A 22,781-nucleotide genomic window follows, 5' to 3' on the forward strand; every position below is an offset into this window, starting at 1 on the left:
CTTAACATTGTAAAAAGGAAAATTGTTTATTGAGCTTTAGTACCACTTTTAGGAGGATCATACCAAATGGCTGACATGCTGTCTGCTAAGTAAGAAGGAAAATGTTTTAGTAAGTTTAGCATAAATTATGATATCCTGACGGTCACAATAGCTTGCTATGCCTAGTTTTTTTGTACTGACCAAAGTTATCTGCAAGCTTTTAACTATGGTTTCTGTTTTACTGTCCCCTAAGATGCTGAAGGATGAATTTTCTAGGTTGAGCACATACATTAGTTGAGAGGATAACAATTGTAGAACAACATTTGGAATGCCTGTGGGCAAATACAAAGAAAAAATACTGCATAAAAGTCGATTACTAGCCCTGAAGTTCAGGCAACATATAGATGTTAATCCCATCTTTTTGTCTTCACTGTTTATGTGTGAATTCTACTTCCTCTCCACTGAGTGATGCTGAATTATACAGGTAATACATATTATCATTTAATAAAATCCGGTTTTTTATCCAAAGGCACTTTATTTTACTACAATTTCATTTGAGGTATATTCTCAAAAGTTCCTAACCTAGCTGAGCTTCCTCTGTCCATATAGCTATAGTTGTCTTGGTCAAAAAGGGTGCATTTTCATCTTCCTTATTTGCTTTCATTCCCTTCTGCAGTATGTTATTTTGGAACATAATGGTAGGGCTGACCCTGGTTACTCATGTTTTGGCTAAGCCTTTATATCCTTCTCCCTTTTCAAAATGACAGTACATTTCTCAGTGTCCATCCATTTTTTCTCTATCTCTCTGTTTCTGCAGAGTTAGACTAGATGAGTTCACAGAATAGTACTACTGGCTTCTCTGTTTCTTTAAGTACTCTTTGAGAGAAGTAGGCTAACTGCTTTTAGAAGTTGAAGTTATGCATCCTGTGCCTAGTTTAGTGAACTAATAATTTCCTTGCCTCTTTTTTTTAGTGTCAGTAAGATCTTAAATACGTTTTTGTTAGTTACTGCTACAAACTTCCTTTCTATAAATCCTGTAGAAAGAGGAAAGAGCAGAGAGGTCTCTTCATCATTTGTAGCTTATGATGATTTGGAGATGTCATATTACAAACCTGGGCACTTAAGTGAACACTTGTATTTTGTGCAACTGAAAGAAGCTGTTTCCATGGAAACTAGACACTTTTTCTACTCTATTATGTGCCATCAGCTGCTCATATTTTACATGTTGTTGCCTTCTTAGCTTTGGAGTTAAGGGCTACCTATTCTAAAAGAACAGTTCTGCAGACTTCCTTAAATTGAAAATGTGAAAACAGTTTTGGGAAAGAAGTAGTTACTTCATTTGCATCATGGTACAGTGCAGATTTACACTACAAGAGTCAAAAAATATTTATCTCCAGTCCTCTTCATTGTAGTGTCACAGTACTTTTGCTAAGACATGTCTTGCATCTTTAAATATTCCTAATGAAGACTTTAGGTCTGGTTCTTCTCCTAAAATCTTAGGGAAATCTTTCACTGAACTCAGCAGAGATAAGATGAAGTGTGATTTGCACCCTTTCATCAACATATCATTTCAACTAGAAGTGAGAGTATGGTATGACCTTTCTCTTTTTCTGAGTAAGAATAGTAAGAAATGATGAAAAAATTTGTTCACTAAAAGATTCAAAACTTTTTGGATCGATGACGGCACTTGTAAGACCTAGATTTCTAGAGTTCTTGTGAGACTAAACATGGAAAAAAAATCACTTCTGAAAGAATAGCTGTTTGATTTTTATTGCTAGTGGGCAAAAACAAGTCTTTTAATCAATATGCTGCTTCTCCACTGAAGGTAAGAGACTAGAAAAAGCGCAAGTAGGCAGTATTAGCCGTTAGAAGAAGGAAAACATTTATGAATGGACTTCCTGTTATTTCTACCAGTGTTGTGAGCAAGGGTGTAAAATCTGTAAATTGGAACTTAAAGTCATAATGTTCTGGAAAAAATTATTTGTTGTAGTCTCTTTTTTCAGACTTTTAGGATTCAGACTTTGAAGCTTTTCTCTTTAACTACAAATAAGAAATCATCCTTTTTTGCTTGTGATCACCTTCTGTTAGAGCTACTGTAAATCCACCATGTGATTTTAGAAAGTACACTATTGGGGAGAATAATAATAATAAAAAAATGCTTCAGGCTATTCCTGCTATTTGTAGTTGTAGATTAAAAATTGATGAGGATATGCTTTTAAATGATACGTGTTTTCTACTTTTTCTAAAGCAGTAGGTTCACTGTTTTTGGAAGAGTGACCTTTACCTCTGGATAAAAGGGTTTCCCATTCTGTCTTACAGTTTTAAAGACCAAATCCTGCCATATTTTTCTCACCCAAGATTGCTCCATGCAAGTTGGCATGCCTGGTTCTGGGTTGTACCCTAATCTATAACATATGATTGTAAGGATACTTAACTATTATTGCTTTCTTTCATACAGTTCAAATAACTTTTCATAGAATGTGAGGTATCCGTCCTCCCGTTTCACAAACAGGGAAATGGGACGCAGAGAAGTAAGGTGATTTGGTCACAGTTGCATAACAGGTAGGCAGTGGAGCAAGCAACAGACCCTACACCTTCTAAATCCAGTTCGACGCTTTAGCCGCTGGATCACCCTGTCTTCACAGGCAGATGTTCTCTGATGGAAGTTTCACAGAAATACAGATGCCCTGGGATAATGTCCTTACATACGAACAATTGTAAAACAAGACCAATGTTGTCATTTAATAAAAGAGATTATTTTATAGATATAAGACGAGTTAACACATTTTAAGTAAAGGCAATGCTGATGTTTCCTGTTTTTCAGAGATTAAGATGGATGGTTTCCCATGGTAAAAGTACTGCTGTAAATGTTTCTTCTGGTAATGCAATTAGGAAGTATTGGCTCCAGTTAACGTAACTTAAACAAAACATGTTGTCCTCGGCAAACTTGTTAAACAGGCATAGCCTTGCCTTAAAAGAAAACAGGGCCATATAATGTTTCCATGGAAACTTGGTTAAAATGCTGATTTTGTGGATATGATCATAATCAGTACCACAATATAATCTGATTGAATTAAATGAAAAGGAGTCTTACTTATGAAGTCAGCACAGTATAAAAGTATCTCTACAGATGCAGAAGTCGTAGTCTTCCATCCTTATGAGTGCTTTCTAGCTGCTCAGAAAAGCAGAGAACATACTAGGGAAAATTGTGTGGAAGCCTCCTCTTTTTCTTTCTACGGTCAGTTGTACTGTTTTTAATACAAAACTCAAGATCAAAATTTGAATGCTTTTGAATATACTTCATTGAAGTTGCTTATAGCTTACCGCATCTCTAATATGTGTGTTTGATTTTTTATTTTTTTTTTAATGAAAGTGAGAAGAACTTTTTCCTTAGGGTAAGGCATATCAGGTCTGTACTCTGAAAGAATGGAGAAGATTTATTAATCCTGAAGAAGATTCTTGGCAGCCTTGTTTGTAAAAATAGCAGTAAAATGCAGAGTTGATTGAATTGACCCTACTAGAAAAGTAAATATATCTTATAAAATGTGTTATAGCAACATTTCCAAGGGAACCTTTGTCATTTAGGAATATCCACATTTTGGAAATTGGTATTTCAAAGTTTTTTGGATGCCTAGGAATACAGTAGAGATTTCAGAATAACGACCTAATATTTACCAATTGCAGTGTGAAATAAGTGCTTATGGAAATCCCATTACTATCAGTCTACCTTTGATATATGCCTTAGCAGCTATAAAAACCTGGATTTTGGAAGGCTAACTTTCTTTGTAAGACAATAATAGGCTTGCCTTTATACGACAACATGATTTCTGAAAATTCTTGCCAAAAGTCCCATTTTGAGTGGAGATTTGAGGACTATTTTACATTCTCTAGAGCCTCATTCTTGAAGTGTTAAGTATTCTTATCATATGCTGGGCATCCCTTAACTTTCTCGGACTTCAGTGAGCACTAGCAGTGCTCAACACCTTTCAGGCAGAAGCCCCAGTAGAATTTACACCTATCTTGCAATGTAGTAGAAATACAAGCTATTTAGTATGATAAATCCTTAGTTAATGAAATATTAAAGACAGCTACCTTTCAGCAAGCCTTTCTGATTTATTTCAGAGCTGTTCCATTAAAGAGGATTACAGCTGGTAGCCATGATACTAATTTCCCTTAAAAATTATTAATTTATACTTCTATAAAATGCTTTACTCTGTTGTATTGACAGCTAAATCCTACTAATCATTAGGATATAAATTGTAATATACTACTTGTTGAAGCATCTGGATAATGGTTTATGTGGTGTAGGTATAGTACTTTTGTAATTCTATTGTGGAAGTCATGTCAGCACTTAGACTGTTTCCAGAAGTTAATAACTCGCACAGAGAAGTTCACTTCTGATCATAACTTGACACGGAGATCTCAGGCAATGAAAGTATTTTATTAAGAAATTTGAAAAATCTGTCAATTCATTTTAATTTTATCAGTCTCAACCTTTTTTAAAAGCCTTCTTTCTTAGTTGTTGTCTTGAAATATTCATTCAAATAATTTATTAATTATGTATTTGGCCATAAGTTAGTCAGTAAGTTGTTCTTTGTATTTGATGGCATTAGGAGGTCATTTCAACTTACTGTAATGAAGCAAGCAAGCTCTTGGCTAATTTTCAGCAATATGAAGATCTCTCTCAGTTCATGAATATTCACAGGATCAGACCTAAACAAATATTTCTGCTGAAGAGTATGTAACAGGCTTATGTAACAATTCTGAACATGTTAATTTTTTATTTTTTCTGAAATGTGGTAAGTAGACAAGTAGCATAGAAAGCTGTTATCCCTCAGTGCCTCCCTACCTGTTGGGTGCAGATTAGGTATTTCCCAGTTCACACACTTGAACTTCTTTAGGTTAGATAAAGCAAGAGAGAAATTATTTTTCCAAATATAGTTATTCCTAAGAAGTATAATTAACATTTCTTGATAGGGTTTCAAAATGGTGGCAATAAATTTTTCTCGTGAAGGAAAGTTAAGTATATGTGAAAATGTTAAGATTATGGCCAATATTAATCCTTGGTTTTAGAAATTGAATAAACTTTCAAGATGTTTATATGTAATATACTGAATACATCTTGAAACATGGTATTTCTTTTCCTTTACACATACAAAGTAGGACAATATGAAAAAGAAGAAAACTTATGTTTCAGTATATTGGAAAATCAGTGTTATTAATCTAAGATTACTTTCCATTCTGGATGTGGTTTAAATGTCTAGTTCAGGATATTCCAAGAATGATAGATCATAGCTCAAATACTAGCTCCTATTTTTATTGAGCAGTAGCTATGTTATATTCTACACAGAGATTTAATAAAAATGCATTTTTGAATTAAAAAAAGAACCCAGACAAACAGCTAATACTGTTCATGGAAAAGTATAATGTCTGTATATTTTGCTATTAGTGTTTTTTAAATTTTTTTGCTAAAAGACACATACATCAGGAGGACTGCAAATCCATCAGAGCCATTTTCTTTGTATTAACAACTACAAAATACTATTGAACAATTCAAGTGTATTTACACCAAATAAAAATGTGCGCACTGAGTCTTCTGGGCACATACACTGTTTTGTACATTTCTAAAACTCTAGATTAGCACCATGTAGTTAAACAGCAAAAACATGGTTAAATAAAGTAGTGTTCTTAGAAAAATAAAAACTTGAAAACTGTTCTGGAACATTACAGTAAATTTTTGACTTATAAAGCAGCCAATGCATATGGTGTTGAAAAGCTGTAGAGTTGTATTCATGATGAGGTGTTTCTGATGTACTATCTGACTTCAAATAACATTATTCATATTTTTAGTAATTCAAAGTAATTTGCTAATCACACCATAGCACAAACAGTTTGTAGCAAATGTCACTATTATTATTATAACTCAGTCAATATGAGATCCAAGGCTTATTTCCAGATGATGTGAATTGATAAAATGTTGGTGTTTTCTTGCTCAGTGTCCTAAGCCTGGTTTAACTAATGAGATTTCATGTATTCATGAACTTCCGTGCATGTAAGTACCCACAATGATAACTGGATAGCACAAACAGTTGGTAGTCAGTGTGTTCTGGAGGCAGAAAGAGTTTAATTCCATGTCTCCCTTTCGTGCTGAGATTAGTAGCAGAAGAATATCCATGTCTTGGTTTCTAGTTCAACGGCAGGATAGAACGCATTGTACTGACAGGTGAGGAACTGGACAGAGACCCTGTGGGGTTCATTTTGCAGTGGATACCATAACATTTATCTTTAAGGTCTCATCCAAACTCTTCTGTGCCTGGCAGCAGGACAACTTGTAGCCATTCTGCCATAGGAGGGATAAACCTCTTTGAAAATAAGAGCAGTAGAAGCTTTGCCCATTTCTGAAATCAGCTTTTGTCATAATGCTGAGACAGGTACACACAGACTTTTTTTGTCAACACAGTTAGGTACTAGCCAGGATCAAGTCTGAAAAAAAGAAAATACTATAAAGTTTTGAACATGCTGTATTTTAGTTACAAGTGGAAACAGAAAGCCTGACATCTCCTAAGAGAATCTGGTCACAATCTCCAAGAGTTCAGATAAGTATCCTAATTTCTGGATGTTTGTATGAACTTTGAGCCTCGTAGGGTTCATTAATTGCAAACTTGAAACCACAGCCTTTTGGCTGAGATGTGGAGGTATACTGGCTAAGCTACTCTGAATTAGGACATTAGCTGTAAGAAGTAAACCTTTTTTTTGAGAACTTGACACGTCATGGATCCTCCCTTAAGATTATAAATGTGATTACAAATATATACTGTACTTATTTTTCATTTCAGTCACGGGATGTACTTGAATAGTGCCAAAAAATGAGCAAGAAAAACCCATAAAACTAAAAAATGGTTAGGGAGTTATTAAAATACCATCACTGCTTCATTATTTTAGTGTTACTGTGGTCAGATTTCAGTCTTCACATGCTCTCTGTACCATTCAGCAATATTCATCAGACCAGTAGCCATGCAGGGGGGTGTTGGAAGAAAGCTGAAGGCTCATAGGAATGCCATATAAAAATTCTGCCACCAACACAACTTTCTGATGGCACTTGCCTTCCCCTGCATGTCACTGAAGCATTCCTGGGGCTAATAAAAGTACTACCCAACCCACCTTTTTTTTTTCTTCTTTGGTAATGGAATGAACCAGATGTCAGTAGGTGTCAGGTATTTTCTAAAAGTGACAGGGAGGCTACTCCAGACACCAGACAGGGCTTAACTGTGCCCCACCTCAATCCCTTCAAATGGTGCAGTCTAAACCCCTATTTTATACTATCCATGTACTCCTTGTATTTCTCAGAAACAAGGTATATATCTTTCCAGCAAAGTGCGCTTAGTGTAATTACGTATGCCAAGTGGTTACCTCCCTCCAGGCTTAAGGGAGGGATTTTTTCCTTGGTTTGGGTTTTTTTTTTTTGCATGTGTGGGTTTTTTTGGTTAGTGGGTTTGGGGTTTTATTTGTGTGTGTGTGTGTTTTTTTTTTTTCTTTTTGTCTTTTTAAATTGCAAATGGATTCCGAAGCAGCTCCCTTGAGCTGTGCTCCTGGTACACCGAGTTTATCAGGGGGTAAATGGGTAGATATCTGTGGGAGCCCTTTCTTAGAGTGTTGGCAGCACATCAGCTACTATCTTGTAAAGTTTGAAATACAGCATAACTGTCTGAATGATAATTTACAGATAACCTGTTTCCCTCCAAGCTCCTCAGTAAAGCCTCCTAAAAAGGCAATGGACTTTCAGTCAACAGCATCGATATTTTTTTAATGTTTTCACTCAATTTATATCCTTTTTGTGTTTCCTCCTGCTCCTGCTGCTACTTCATTAGTCCTCCAGAAGGAAGATATGTGTCAGGGAGTCAAAGGGAGTCTGGTTTATGATGATGTTCCCAGACTGCCCTCCACAGTTCGGTTTGTCAGGGGTTGGCTGCACACCAAGCCCTTCAGCTTTCCCTGGTGGTTTGAGTTTGGATGAACTTCGGCCTCCCAGCAATCATCATCCTGCTCCCCTTTCAGCTTGGCCTCACATCAAGTTCCCAATATCTCCTCCCTTTCTGCTTGAACTTGGCCTCCAGGAAATACCAGTTGCTGCTGCCTTCCCTGTATCCTGGGAGTTTCCATCCAGACAACTACTTCCACCACTAATTTTAAAAATCTTCTGGAAGAAAATAGCAGGTTTGAGGTCCGTGAGTAAAGAGGCAGAACTTCAACTTTCCAGTGCCCTTTTTAAGAATTCACTCATTAACATGTTACACCCTGATAGCAATGATGAAGAAAATATTGTGTTGCTGAAATCTGATGATATATTACAACATACGAAAACTGCCTGCCATAAAAAACTGATAATTATATAGAAATTATATGTGCATGTGGAGTCATTCCACTTATTTGATGACAAAAAGATAAAGGTACGGTACCAGTAATAATACAGGATTTTTTCCTGAATATTGATTAGAATCCAAAACTATATGATAATTTGCACTTTGAGATTTTTTGAATTTTACGTTTTGTCTAGGTTCATGAAAGACTTTGTTTTGGAAAATCAGTTTGTAAATGTCAATATGATGCTATAGGTCAAATTTAGGTGGAAAAGGTAGGTGCACATTTGCATGGATTTCAAATGGATTTAATACTAAAGTAGTTCTAAAATGTTAAAATAATTTAAGAGTGCCTAAATATGCAATAGACGTACTGAAGGGTTAGGCAAGAAGGATTCAAGTTGGAACAGCTACAAGAGAAGTTGTAAAGAACAACAGAAAAGTCCACTGAGTTAATAAAATAAAATAACCTCAACAAAACAACAAGTTGCAGAGGTCAATTTATTAAAAAAAAAAATCATTTTGTACAAATATATAACTCATATTTTGTTTTTACTGGCATAGGAACTATGCTTTATTACAAGAAAAACAGAAGAAAGTGCACAACTGGTCTGTAGTTTGGCTTAGCTTTTTGTCAATTTTCCTCTTTTATCACAGGCTACTTACAACAGCTCGTTATGAAGATGGCTGGTATCACCACCAAGTATTGAGGTTGCCCAACCCTTCAAATTATAAGATCATGTTTCCAGTATATTAGAGGAAAAAAAAAAAAAAGCCAGACTCAAACTGTTAGGTTGAAATTTTTTGTGTTGGGTGTCTGAATCAGGTTCAGACATTCTAGATAATAAAACTAATATATTTTTCTGTTGAAAGAAAATTCTGGGGAGCTTCTGTTTGAAGAGAGGAACTGAAGAAAATGAGCTGGGGTAAGAAGAGGAAAGTAGGGGTAGAATAAAAAGGATCACTGAGATCAAGAAGGAAATCCAATGAAGTGTGAAGTTTGGAAGGGTGAAACTGCATTTTACTGTGCAAGTAAACTGAAACTGGGATTAGAATCAGTCTGGGAAGTGCACATTTGATGATTGCTCATTCATATTTTTTATATATCCTGCATGTGATGAAAGTGACTACCACTGGGAATGCAGCTATGTTAGATGATACTGAATCATAATTATATTGCTGTAAGAGAGTGTTTGTTGGAATATCTCTAATTTATTAGCTAAGAATTCTTGCAATTGAGGGGGAAAATATCTGTAAATTTTCTTTATAAATACAGAACATAACACCTATGTTTTATAAGTATTTTAAGGGCATCATCTTTTGTGGTGGCAGTATTCCATTCATCTGTACTAGAGGTATTTTTTGGCAGTTATGGTGTGTATTTCTCAATATTATGCATTGGGGTGTAATATTCAGCATCTCATTCTTTGGCAGAGCTAAAAACTGCAGACAGCTTTTGAACTGAATCAGATTTAGAGTATAAACAAAAAAAGTGCAGTCAACTTTTTTTTAAGTAGTTAAAGATGTTTTGGAATATTTCACATTTAGTTTATTAGATATTTTAAAAGATAGTACTAAGAGGTAATATGAGTACAGAGAAAGAAGGGAATCTTAAGGAGTCTAAACTTAATCTGAAAAGGCAATGTAGATTAAAAAAATAATCCTGCTACAAATCTGACTTCAGGTTTCCTTCTTTTGAAGCCAAGTTAAATCTCATTTAAGACACTTCCGTCAGAAACAGGAGGCCCAAATGTCCTCAAAATGTTGAGCATCTTTTATGTATAAGAAAGAATCTTAGACTATAGTGTGTTGTGTTGGAAAAGGTAGTGGACACCTTAAACTATTTTTCTAACCTTTGCTCATCTAGTGCTTTTATATAATGGAATATTCTTTAGATATTTCATAGAAAGGAAATCCGTTTAGCTTTTACTCCTTTTTGCTTAATTATGTATTTGGAATTCCTCTGCCAGGTTTATAGGGAGATTAAGCTCCTCTCTTGCCTGAAATAAATCAATCTAATCTATTTTCCTCTCTTATTTTAAGTAGGAGATGATTCTTTTTACTTAGTATCTAAGAGCTCTTGTAATTCTGTGCACAGAAGTAATTTGTTGGGGAATGCTTTCTTTATCTTTTTGTCCATTTGCTTAACCATGGAGATCCTGAAAGGAACACAAGCAATCCTGATCTATTCTGAGTAGTTACTTGTTTTCCTTCCTGTTTGCCTTGAAACTAAGCAGCCCTGAGATCTCTGCTAATTGAGTCCCTCCCGATACTTCTACCCTGAAAACGTCCTACTGAAAGTGAAATAGTACCCTCAGCCATGGAATCAATGCATAAGGAAATTACTTATTTAACAATAATTATCACTGAGCCAAGAATTTAACTTTGTAATTCTCAACCATTTTTTACTTCACAGGGTATGCACAACAGAATAGCAGCCACATTATTAAACAAAGGAACGAATTCTCAGGGAGTTAATAACTGGTTTCCATAGGCAGCATTGAAGGTATTTATTGGAATCACCTAAGTAAATTTGCCACTATGATTGAAACAAAAAATTGGATTTTCAATATTTATTTGAAATTACACATTTTGTGTTCAGTGGAGAAAGAGCCTTAATACCCCTCTGTCAGCTCGCAGGAGTTATCTCCTGTATACCTCTACCTCTAGCCCACTCTCCTCAAGACATTACAAAGGAAAGGCTTCAGTGAAGACAAAACTTTTTCTCCTGCTCTTTACTCATTTCTTCCTGTCTGAAGAAAACTAATTTGTATCCCTTAGCCATTTTGATTGAACCAAGCTTACAAATGTTGAAGAATACTTTAAAATATACTTTAAAATGTATCTTCCAAGATCAATTACAGTTTTCGTTTGTTTGTGGGTTTTTTTATTTAAAAATGTGGGTGTTATCTGAATACCTCGCTGAACAATATTTAGGAAAAAATCAGTGCAGTTACCGTTTTTTTCTCTAACCTCTATGTTAGCTATTATACCCAGTAGGCTAAACAAGGAATTGGGCATACTTGAGATGTAATCTGAAGTTTCCTTTTTTCCCTTTTTTTCCACATGCAGCCAGTTTGTAAAATATAGATTTAAATATAGAGTAGCTTGGAGCATAGATATTTCATTCTGAAATGCTGAAGGACTAGGGATTGCTCAGAAAAATGTATTGGCTCTAAAACCTTTGAAGTGTATTTGAATAGCTCTTAAGGGTTTAAATGACCAGACCAGAAAATATGCTGTAGTAGTTCTTGAAAAGCTCAAGGAAAAAAAGCCAGCAAAAATGCTTTTGTATCACCTCAGGGGTTGAAAATTATTTTATCGTCCACTAACACTGTTAATTCTCTTGAATGTAGAGTCATTCAAATAACTACTTGCTAAATTGTAGGAAACAAAATTGTAATTTGTTATATATTACATAGGTTATAGAATATTTAGAAATTACTAATTCAGTGACAGGGAAGTTCCTATGTGGAATTGTGCAAAGAACAAAAGGTAAAGAAGCTAAAATGGCGAGATTAAAATCTCACATTGAGATACACCTCTTCAAAGAAAACATCTATTGCTGCTTTCACCGTGCCATGTTTATGGGAGCAGTGTTTTCTTCTCCTATCCTGCAACACAGGTACAGATCATAGAATCACTCGGGTTGGAAAAGACCATTAAGACCATCAAGTCCAACTGTAGATGAAATCCAACCATCATGTAGCACTTCATTATTTAATAAGTAAAAGTTTATGAAACTCTAACTGAGGAAATACTTCACAAGGGAAATGAGTAATCTGCTGTGTTACACTTAAAAAGTTGCCATTATAACATACTATTACCTTGACCAGTGCAAACTAAGTTTAAGATGCATTTTTGGTTTACCTCCTTTAAGGGTATTGTATCTCAGAGATTAGTGATATTGCTCTTTTCAAAGTTAGGTAAAGAAATAAACTGATTTTTTTTTTAATAAGGAAAACTAATTAAATTGATAATGCCTGGGCCTTCAGTTTCTGCACATATTACACTACTGCTGAAATCATAGAAATCTGCCTGAGTGGGAGCAAGTCCAGTGTTTCTCACTATCCTTTCTTTCCCCTCACATTCTGTCCAAGAAAGCATCAACATTTATAGAGCTAATACTATTAAAACAAAACTGCAGCTGCCTGCCTCCTCTCATCTTCATGAAGAGGGATGCTCTATGTTTCATAGAAATTGTCTTTGTACTGCAGCATTCCGTTGTGCAACTTATTAAAACCTGCACGTGGAATCTTTTACAGATGAGCTTTGTCATAATTATCCTGTTACTGTTTCAGATTCTCTCTCATGTGGTAACTAATTCATACTGGACACAAGAAATCGTTCAGTACTCACTTTCTTTTCATTTAAGGAAGATTCTAGGCTCTGTATTTAGCATTTCTTTATAAAACATCTACACTTATGTCTTAGAATCTGAAGATAATTTAGGCTGGGAGGGATCTCCTGAAGTCATGTACTCCAGCGTCCAAATTTGTATATATCTACAACTTCATTATGGGAGAACAATAGTTTTAATTGTTTCTTAATGGTTTTTACACTTTTATTAGTAGATTACAAGAACAAAAATGACATTTAATCAAAAGTTTCTTTGCCAGGTATTTTAAACAGGCCAGGCATCGCAGATGAAATAACCTCTAAATTATGGAGGTTTATCACTGACATGGAATGGAATAATTTGTATTTTAATATCACTTACTGATCTGTACTGATATTTTATAGTTTAGATATACTATAGATCTTTGATAGATTCCATATATGTCAGATATATAAGCACAAATGGACGAACTTCCATAAACAGTGGAATAGATCTTTGTCTTCATACTTTAAAGGTTAATAAATATTTCTTGCAGGTTTAAACTTATACTGATGTTTGAGAACAATTCTGTTCTTTTGCATCATCAGGATAATGAACTTGATAATTTTCTGAGTTTTGGCAACTGCTTCTCTGATCTGGATGGTGTTGTCTCTAATAAGAGTGCGGGCTCCAAAGGGTTAACCTTATCAGGACCTTACATGAACCATGCCTAACCACTGTCCACTCACCTGTGTCTGTTAAGAGCAGCGGTATTTCTGACAGATTGAACAAGGCTTTAGAGAGCACAGATCTGTGTTTTATTCTAAATCCCGCTATTGTGACTGTTTATATCAGATCTTTGTATTCACTTCCTTTATGCATCATGATCCTAGCAATAAAATAAGAATTTGTAGATTTAATCACATTTAGTGAGTATTTTGGGATTCTTTGTTTAGAGGTGTCTATAGTAAGTATAAGTGGTCATAGTTGTTAGTGTTTATGAATAAGCAAGGAACAGAATTTCTCAGGCATCTGAGAGTCCAGAGGTGGAGACAAGTATTTTGGAGGCATTACAGAAATAGTTAAACAGACTAGAAACCTGCTTGGTTATGGAACCATAGAAATCAGTAGGAATGAATAGCAACTCTGCATAAATACTTCTGAAAACCTGCATCTTTAAAAATCTAAACACTTTTGAAAATCCATTTTTTCGGGAACTCAGCCATTTTAAGCAGATTAAGCAGAAGATGATATAAAATCACTGGGAGGAAGATGCAGCTCCATGAGTCTATATATCCTAATCCTTTTGTTTCCCAGAGAAAAATGCCTACTGGTTTAGAGCTGAGACCCAGCTGAGAAGTGAGATTGACTCCACTAGATCCTGTCAGGTTACTTTTAAACTGAGAGCTCAGAAACATGTAAAGATTCACAACACAGGTCTAAGAATTTTTATTTTTCCAGTGGAGAGTATAGACAACTGTTTTCACTCCAGCTTCCTTTAGATACCATGTTTTATTGAAAAAAACTTGTTTATTCTGTATCTTTTGGAAGTTTGATCCTCCATGATCAGAAAGCTACTGATTCCACTTGAAGTCTGAAAAAGATTACATTCTTTGCAGGCTGAAGTCTTAGACTGTTGGAGTCTAATCTAGGGCTTGATTCAGCAAATTACCTGTTTGTGTAGCTGACATTGGTTGTGAGGGTTGATTCAGGGAATTCAACAGGAATGTTCACATACAGAAAACAAGGCATTAACTTTGCTTGCTGAAATAAAAAAAAACCTTTTACTGATATAAATGGTTTTACATTAATTCTTTCATTATGAAATGGCTTGGTAGAAATGTAGTATGAGACTGACTCTTCGAACGCTGATATAGCATCCAGAATCAATATAATTTCCTTGTGGAAAGGTCCAGAAACTGTGTGTGGTTTGCCTCCACTTCAGAAAAAGCAGGTAGGATGTGCAGATCGCCTGCATGCCAGGAGTGAAGCTAAAGGCAAACAACAGATGAAGAAAACATGTGCTGCATGGCTGTCAGATAGCATCTTCTCATTGACTATAAAATAAATTACTAGATAATAAAATGTACCGGGAGAGAGCCTCCTCTGGAGTTTATTCAGATGGAGAACTGGATTTCTCTGCTTATTCCCTTAGGCAGAAATGTCCATGAGTTACAGATAGCAGAAAACGATTTATAACCTGCTGTAATAAAAGAATTCCTTATGTAATTTTATATCCCATTGTATCAGTTCATAGCAGATTTCATTTCACATACTTTTTCCTACCTGCTAACACAAAATAAAAGCATGACATCAGCATGTGTGCATTTGCAAAAGCAAGTACCAGTAATCTAAATGTAAATGTTTTTAAACGATCCCCGCTGTGGACCCTAGAGGGGAAATGAATAAACAAGATTTTCTTCAATTTTCCAAAACAACGAAATTTTTCAATCTTGTTTGTAAAGCAAAACATTTTTTCAGACTTTCAAGGCCTTGAGAGCTTTATTTTTGTAAAGAAAATAGCATACTAAGTTTACTGATTAGTCATTAGGGCTCAGTTCATTCTTCTTACCCTTGCAATTATGTATCCTGTAAGCTGACATGAAAGAGGTGTAGGACATTGAACTAGGACCTGATATAAATTGTACTGAAGAAGTGGAATATCACTTGGTGCAGGCCAGCACTGAAACACTTCTGCAGAAAAGCCTAGCACAAGGTGTGCTGTGTGAGTGCGTGAGAGCATAAAAGGCTGTCTTCAAGGCCAGGCTGGGTGAGGCTTTGAGCAACCTGGTCTGGTGGAAGGTGTCCCTGCCCGTGGCAGGGGGGTTGGAACTGGATGGGCTTTGAGGTCCCTTCCAACCCAAACCATTCTGTGATGCTATGATCCTATGGCATGGTCCAGCGATGCAGCAAGAGCTGGTAAGAGCAGTCAAAGCAGTTATCTTTAGCCCCTCAGTACCTGTCTTCTTGCCCTATTCTTGATCATATTAACTTCTTTTAAATAAGAAGAAATGAATTCAGAAATTTTCAGCACAAGTAGAGGGATGTGTTATCATTCTCTTAGTTTAGGCAGATGAAACCAGACGAATCAACTACCTTTGCAGCTATGCAAACCACAATGCGTTATATTGTTGAATAGAAACAATGTAGAGTTAGGTCTGATAGGGATATCAGAGTAGGCTGTAAGAAACCTTAATTGGTATTAGGAGAAACATTATCCTACCAGAGGCTAAGAGAAATACATAATTTAAACCAGTAGTATCTTGAATCAATATTAAATAAAAATTACAGGTTAGTAGTAGTAGTATTTTTTAATTTGAAAGCCAGCAATATTTGTCAGATAGTTTCATTTGACAGAATTGCACATAATGCTATTAATTTCAATTTTTTTAAAAAGTTTTTCATTGTTGAAATAGGCTTCTTGAGTTCCACTGGTAATTCATGGATTCAATGACCAAAAACCAAAAAATCAGTTGACATGTTAACCAATATTTTCATGTTGTTTCAGCATATTTTCACGTATTTCAGCACGAAACACATAGTGTGTGTATTCCTATAGCTGTTATTGGTATCAGTAAAATGTAAATTTGAAGTAGATGTGAACATAAATATGTTCAGCTTGTGATTCTTTTATGTTAATTATGGAGACATGAAATGTGAATGTTTGCCTTGTGTATTCTTCACATTGTATTAGAAATGTCTTCATGTTTAACAAAACTGTCAGTGGTTTAAAATATGACTGTGGTCTCTTTAATTAGTTGTGGGTTTTTTATTTTAGGGCTTACTTTCCCTTTTTATTATGACAACTTTTCCTTCTGATTAATTTGAGATAATTATGTTGAAGGTATTAAACACAGTGTAGTTTGTTGTTGTTTTTATTTTTATTTATGTTTTTCCTAGCTGTAGGCATACAGATGAAACTTGAATTTTTCCAGCGGAAATTTTGGACTGCAAGCAGACAGGTATGTTTTGAATTGAAATTTTCTTTGTCATTGAACCCCCAACAGCTTTCTAACTGTGCAGATGATGATCTGCAATTTTTTTTGTCACCATCAAAAGTACTGTGAAGAAACAATGTATTTGAAATACATAATGGCTAGCTCTTCTGATTTACATTCCTGATCATCATTACAAAAAAGGGAAATCAGCGGTCACACGGAGTTGCTTGTTCCCATCTTTATGGGAATAAGCAGAAAGATTATGAATTTTAAGCCCCTATAGATATGGATTGACTTTGTTGGCCTGATACGTTTTGATTTTTTTCCCTCAGAAATAGTGGAAACAGTTAACCAAATTGTGATATTTATTTGATTTCAGTGGTAGCAGAATTATGACTTTTCACTTACTTATGAGCTATCTTCTAACATTCAGCAACTGAAGTATTACATGGATTAATTGAACTAGATTACTGAATCATGGCTGGTGTTCATAGTGTTTAATAAACTATACCAAAAGCGTTCAGGATATAGAATTTGTACTCACTGAAGAGGATAGTCATATACTTTCTAAAGGTTTGGAGATTGGATAACCTTTCTAAAGGTTATCCTCATTTTGAGAATAGATTGAAACTGTACTGTTTCAGAAAATAGCCCTGAAAATGCAGGTCCTAACTCACCCCTACTAGAAAATAATGTATTCTTGCCTACGAATGGTCTCCAGGCTTCTAACTTGTGGAGGAGATTATCGTGTTAACAACCGTTGAAATTGTTACAGTGTGAATGCACCCTTTTTTCTGCAGACAGGGGCAGAATAGGATTGATGAACAGTTTTAAAACTTTCCTAGTCATATTTAGAGCAATTGCTGTCATAAAAATGTAATTAACTTCTTTATAATTGTAGTCATATGGATTTGTAAAGTGTCATATTTTGTAATTATCAAATGAAGATTGAAAATATTTTATTGATTTTTGATATCATCTCTAGTGTGCATCTCTCGATGGCAGATGTGCTATAAGTTGTGATGATGAAGTAAGTATTTAACAGATATTTTTTCCATTTATACCTCTCTGGTAATAGAACATAAACTCAAATTTAGTTTGATCATCCCATTATACATTACAGTCTCCTCATATAACTTGGAATCACCTTCTAAATATTATACTACTTAATGAGATTTTTTATGATTGCTTACAAACATTCGTTCAATTACAAGATTGACACTAATACCTCAAATGTGCAGAATTAGACATGAATTCAGAGTTGAATTAATGCAGAATTGATACATTAATAGCACATCAGAAATATAAAAAAACGTAGTAACCTTAGCTTCGCTTAATGAACTCATTAACTTGCTTTTTATGTAGTTTAATTTGTTAGATAAAAATAGTTCTTTTAATATTTCAGGCACAGATTTTTGCAAAGAATTTGACATCATACCTTATGATGTTTTTATTAAGCCATGAATGTTTCACAGGTTAAATGAATTAAAAAGTGGTTAATAAAGCACAGACTGTATTGCTCTATGGGAGGAGTTTGGCATACCAGGTTCTAGAAAATCAGAGTTGGGTTTGAGATATTGTATCATGTATAGAATTGGAAGAAAACAAAGCAATTCTGATAACATCCATGTGTTATCTCTAAACTGTGTGAATGGTGTGAGGAGATCTGGATCACCTGATGAACTGTGCTGAAACAAGCGATATGAGTTCAAGTAGAATAAAATGTAAATTCTTATGCCTGGAAATAAAAACTACAGGCTGTATTTGTGTGATACTTTTCATACACTGGCCCAAATAACCAGTGCAAAACATACGTAAAAAGCAAGAGCCTGTTTGCAATTCATGCTAATGCAATGATTTTTTTTTGCAATCCTTTTTTTAAGTTAGATAACATTATTTTATACAGTTACAAACTTTTTATACAGTTCTATTCATTTTTTTATACATGCTTGTTTGTTTTCAGGAAAGCTACTATCTATAAGGCCAAGAGTCAGCAGTCAGCGCAGCATTAATTTTTACCCTCTTTTCAACAAAACATAACATGCAGTACTCAGCAAACCGTGAGAAACTGAGCAGTTAGCCCCACCATCGCAAACTGTGGTGTTTAAACGATGCCTTCTCATCTCTTTTCTCTCAATTTATTTCTTCTGAATATTTTCAAGTTCTCACAAGTTTGGGTCACTACTTTTTATATTCGGAATCCACATGTATTATTTGCGGTATCCCCTAGGTCTTTATTGTCCCTTTTTCTGCTGTCTCATCTTTCTTATACTGGTGTCATACAGGTCTCTTTCTGACTGCCCCAGCATTTGAAATAGAATCCCACTTCTTATCATAGAGGTGTCGCTTGCCCCGTGCTAATGTATTTCCAATGAAATCTCTGCATCTTCCAAGACCTGAACTGCTGCCCTGACTGTATTCCTGCCTATACAATAGTTCATTTGGAGTGTGCTCTGTGTTGTGTAGCACTAGTTTTGTTCAGGGATGCTCAGGACATTAAAAAAATTAACAATAATGGTTACATAAAACAGTGTGTGATGTTTCCTGTAGTGAAAGTTAGCAGCGTCAGGCTTTGCTGAGGGTAGGTAATACCTATAATACCTATATCTATACCTATTTTGGATACCTCCAAAAAGATACAGATTCCGCTCATTATGTTATGCCTATTTCCAATAATAATGCTAGAATATTAGTATTTTTTAAATTCTGAACAATGCTACTGAATGACTGTGGCTTAGATTTGAGACATGGCCACTAATTCTTGAATTGAACAAGTGTTTCCCAACTGTGTGTAATCCTTAAGCTTTGAAATTCAGCCTACAGTCTTTCTTATCCAGCATAACTACTTTTATTTATTTTCCATACAATGGAGAAATATTGTTTCTAAAGCACTATCTTTAGATTAAACTTCCATGCATGAGGACTGCAAATATGTATCCTCAACAGAGCTCTTTGTTGACTTAGCTCCTCTCCTAATAAAGTTAGTGGGAGGTTTATGATTGACTTCAGGGAGAGCAATGTTCTGGTGTTACAGTCTACTTCTGAAATTCCACCCTTCACACACCATTGAGGTTAAGTAGCTGCCTCTTCTGAACGCATTAGCTCTACTCGATTCTTTGCCAGCATCATCAGCTTTTCAAATTGCATTTGCCAATTTTTGGCTTTCTAGGAGATCAGAGGCTGGAAATGAGTTCTGTTAACTTCCTTTTTGACAGTTTTTCTGTCACTGGGGGAGTCTGTAGCTTAGGTTCCCCTATTAGAATGAATCTCCTGCATTTGCATTAGGGAATGATGTAAACTTTCACCTAATTGGGCTTCTTTGCTTTTTTAAAAACTGAAATTCTAGCCAGCATTGCTGCAAATCTCTCGTCTTCTTCAGCCCCACAGATCAGTACTAATATGTGACCAGAATGAGAATCAAACACATCTAACCATCTCTTGAAAACTCAGACTGCATTTTCACAATGTCTTGCACAACGGCTACTGCATGGAACTGCTTTCCTCTCTAAAACATCAGGGAGATTTTGCTGGATGTGCAGAGCGTAAGGAAAGCATATGTTAGCATGTCTCTGTGCAGCCCATTTGCAGCAGGAAAGGTTTTGAATCAAAAGCAAAGCCTTGATAATTCCTATATTGGAAGTCATCCTACTTTTTTTTTTTTTTTTTTTACACACTGTCACAGAAATTTCAAGAAATAATAATAGAATGCATGTTGATTTAGACCAACAGTAGAATTACATTATTTAACACTGAGGTAGGTATTTGGCAATACTGAAGAGAAACTGAGTTACACCAAGGTTTGAGTTGAACCTCATGTTTAAAGTCTGAAGCACAGTAATTAAAACTTTGCCTGTAGCAAGTAATTCACTGGAGGTTAAAATAGTGCACGTATGGAGGGAAGCACTGATTTGGGCTTACCTTGTTTTATACAGTTTATACATCTGACCTACGAAAAGCTAACAGTTCTACCTCTAAATCCAGTTCCCAATTAAAAACACAATTTGAAAAGCTTTAGGAGACCTGTGGGGCCTCTTTTACAGAAGTTTCTGGTCCCATCCCCCAAGAACAAATTAAAAAATATTACCTGGTCCCCTGTTGGTCCTCCAGGCTGACACTGTGTTTTCATTAATACATCATTAGGGTAATGACATTGTGCTGATGTTTTTCTCCAAACACAGGAGAAGCCATCAGGACCAACAAAATTCTGTGCCTTTGCAAATTTAGTTGTAAGGAAAACTTTTAAGAATGGATTATAAAAACACTGACCTTGTCGGTTTATGTTTGTTTATAATTATCTTATATCCTCCCGTTCTGTACACATAGTTGTTTTGTTTTGCATGAAACAAATGCATAAAAAATTAAATTGGATACCATCCCGTTATCCCATGCAGTTGAGACTGCATTCACTTAAAAGTTATATAAGCCATTATAACAACCTGAAGACTTTAACCATTTAGAAGTCACTTGGAATTTGAATAATCTGAGTAACTAATAACTTATTGTTGTATCCTAAAATCAAAAATTAAAATTGCATTTTGTTATTTTTCAGACAATCAACTGTTACTTAATAGATAACAATGGATTTATTTTAGTGTCGGAAGATTATAGGCAGGTAAGTGAAAGATTTGTATTCAATTTTATCATGTAACATTCTTATTTTTTTTAATAGGCCTGTGTCTCAAAATGTTAAGGAATTATTAACATAAAATTAAAATAATTCCTTCACCAAAGAAGGTAAATTGTTTCTCATAGGAGCTCAGTTTCTGTCTCCCATTGGGTTTGCTCTTAAACTCATAAATATTCTCTTAAAGGGCTGGTTTTTGCTGCAGAAGTGTCTGTTCTTCCAGAAGACATTTTTGCTCCAAGAAAAAAAGATTCTCTGTGGCGTTATTGCCATGTGGAAAAGTTGGGGAGGGAGGACGCTGGGGACACAGACCTTTTACATTCAAATTTGAGATAATGAAATTTCACTCCTCAGCTACAGAGCTGTTAGCTGAGGAGTTTGTTTTCTGAAGTGGATTACAGCCATTGAAGGATTAAAGCTAAGCACTCAGCATCACAACAGAGAGGCCAGGGATCGTGTTTAATGAAAAGATCATTCAAAACATTAATTTCCTTTGTCTGTGGAACATTTTTGAAAAATGAATGCATAATTGCTCAATCCTCCAAACCTTGTGAGGGAACCATCATCGTTCTTGCTAACTTTTGCCTGAAAATTGCTGGGATGGTGCCCCAATTATGCCAGAATTGTCTGAAGTGGAATTTATTTTATGTGTTGGGATTTTGAGTAAGAATAGGAACTCTCAATTAGCCCTCAGGTGAGTTAAATCTGTTATGACTAGGTTGGTAACTGAGAAACAGCTGTCAGAAAGAGCTCTGGGTGACATAGGAGAGTGAGGTGACTGAAGAGGAGGTAAAAAACTTGAAGTGAATGTCAAAAAAGAAGCCAAGCTGAGCATTTTGCTTTTAAATTAAAAGCTTGAATTATTGAAACCTTAAATCTGACACTTCTGAAAGTAAAAAGACACAGATATTTTTCACTTTTCAATTTCACCTTTGTATGTTTCCTCATGAGCCCACACTCCCATGTTCCGTTTTTGTTGAGACGTTGAAAAGTCTATTATCACATAATAAACAAGGGGAACACAGTATTTCTGCAACTATTATCCTTCCAATGTGTAGTAGAGCATTGACTGTTAAGCTGTACTGTGTCATGCAATAGCAATTCCTCATTATTTGTCATTATATACAAAACTGAGCACGAAAATTGATTATTTTGTTTTACTTTATTAAATTTATTGCTTCCATCTCTTTAGAATATCAAACATGTTCTGAATATAATTCTAGGATGTACCCAAAATATAATATAAACCAAAAAGGTAACATTGCTTAAATTTTAACCACATTATGTTAGAAACAGCTGTTTGTGTTTTCTTCCCTTGTATCTATCAAATCTATATTTTCTAGTAATTTGAGCAATTCCCTAAGAAAAAAACTCATTCTACAATAATCTTGATGTATTTAAAACATTTTTCTCTCAATATTCCCCCTGTTGTTGTTATTCACAGGTACTTCCTTGTGGCTTATATACCCAATTTGCTAGTTGATAGTGGGCTACAGTTAATAAATAGGATTAGGAGGTAATTTTTGCTTTAGTAGGTAATCTGATATTAGCCCTTGAATATTCCC

The 22,781-nt window shown here is 35.1% G+C and overlaps 1 protein-coding gene across 1 annotated transcript in view; it reads left to right on the top strand.

Moving 5' to 3' along the window:
• The window catches only part of CACNA2D3 (calcium channel, voltage-dependent, alpha 2/delta subunit 3), a gene marked incomplete at its 5' end in the record, with an annotated part of 97,377 nt that overhangs the window by 37,281 nt on the left and 37,315 nt on the right, over nt 1–22,781 (top strand). Inside the window, 3 exons of the mRNA XM_010153524.1 lie at nt 16,555–16,616; nt 17,578–17,622; nt 21,142–21,204. Coding sequence (XP_010151826.1) covers nt 16,555–16,616; nt 17,578–17,622; nt 21,142–21,204 — 170 coding nt within the window. The remainder of the gene's footprint in view (nt 1–16,554; nt 16,617–17,577; nt 17,623–21,141; nt 21,205–22,781) is intronic.

Source organism: Eurypyga helias, unplaced genomic scaffold, assembly GCF_000690775.1.
Source record: "Eurypyga helias isolate BGI_N326 unplaced genomic scaffold, ASM69077v1 scaffold12096, whole genome shotgun sequence".
NCBI lineage: Eukaryota > Metazoa > Chordata > Aves > Eurypygiformes > Eurypygidae > Eurypyga > Eurypyga helias.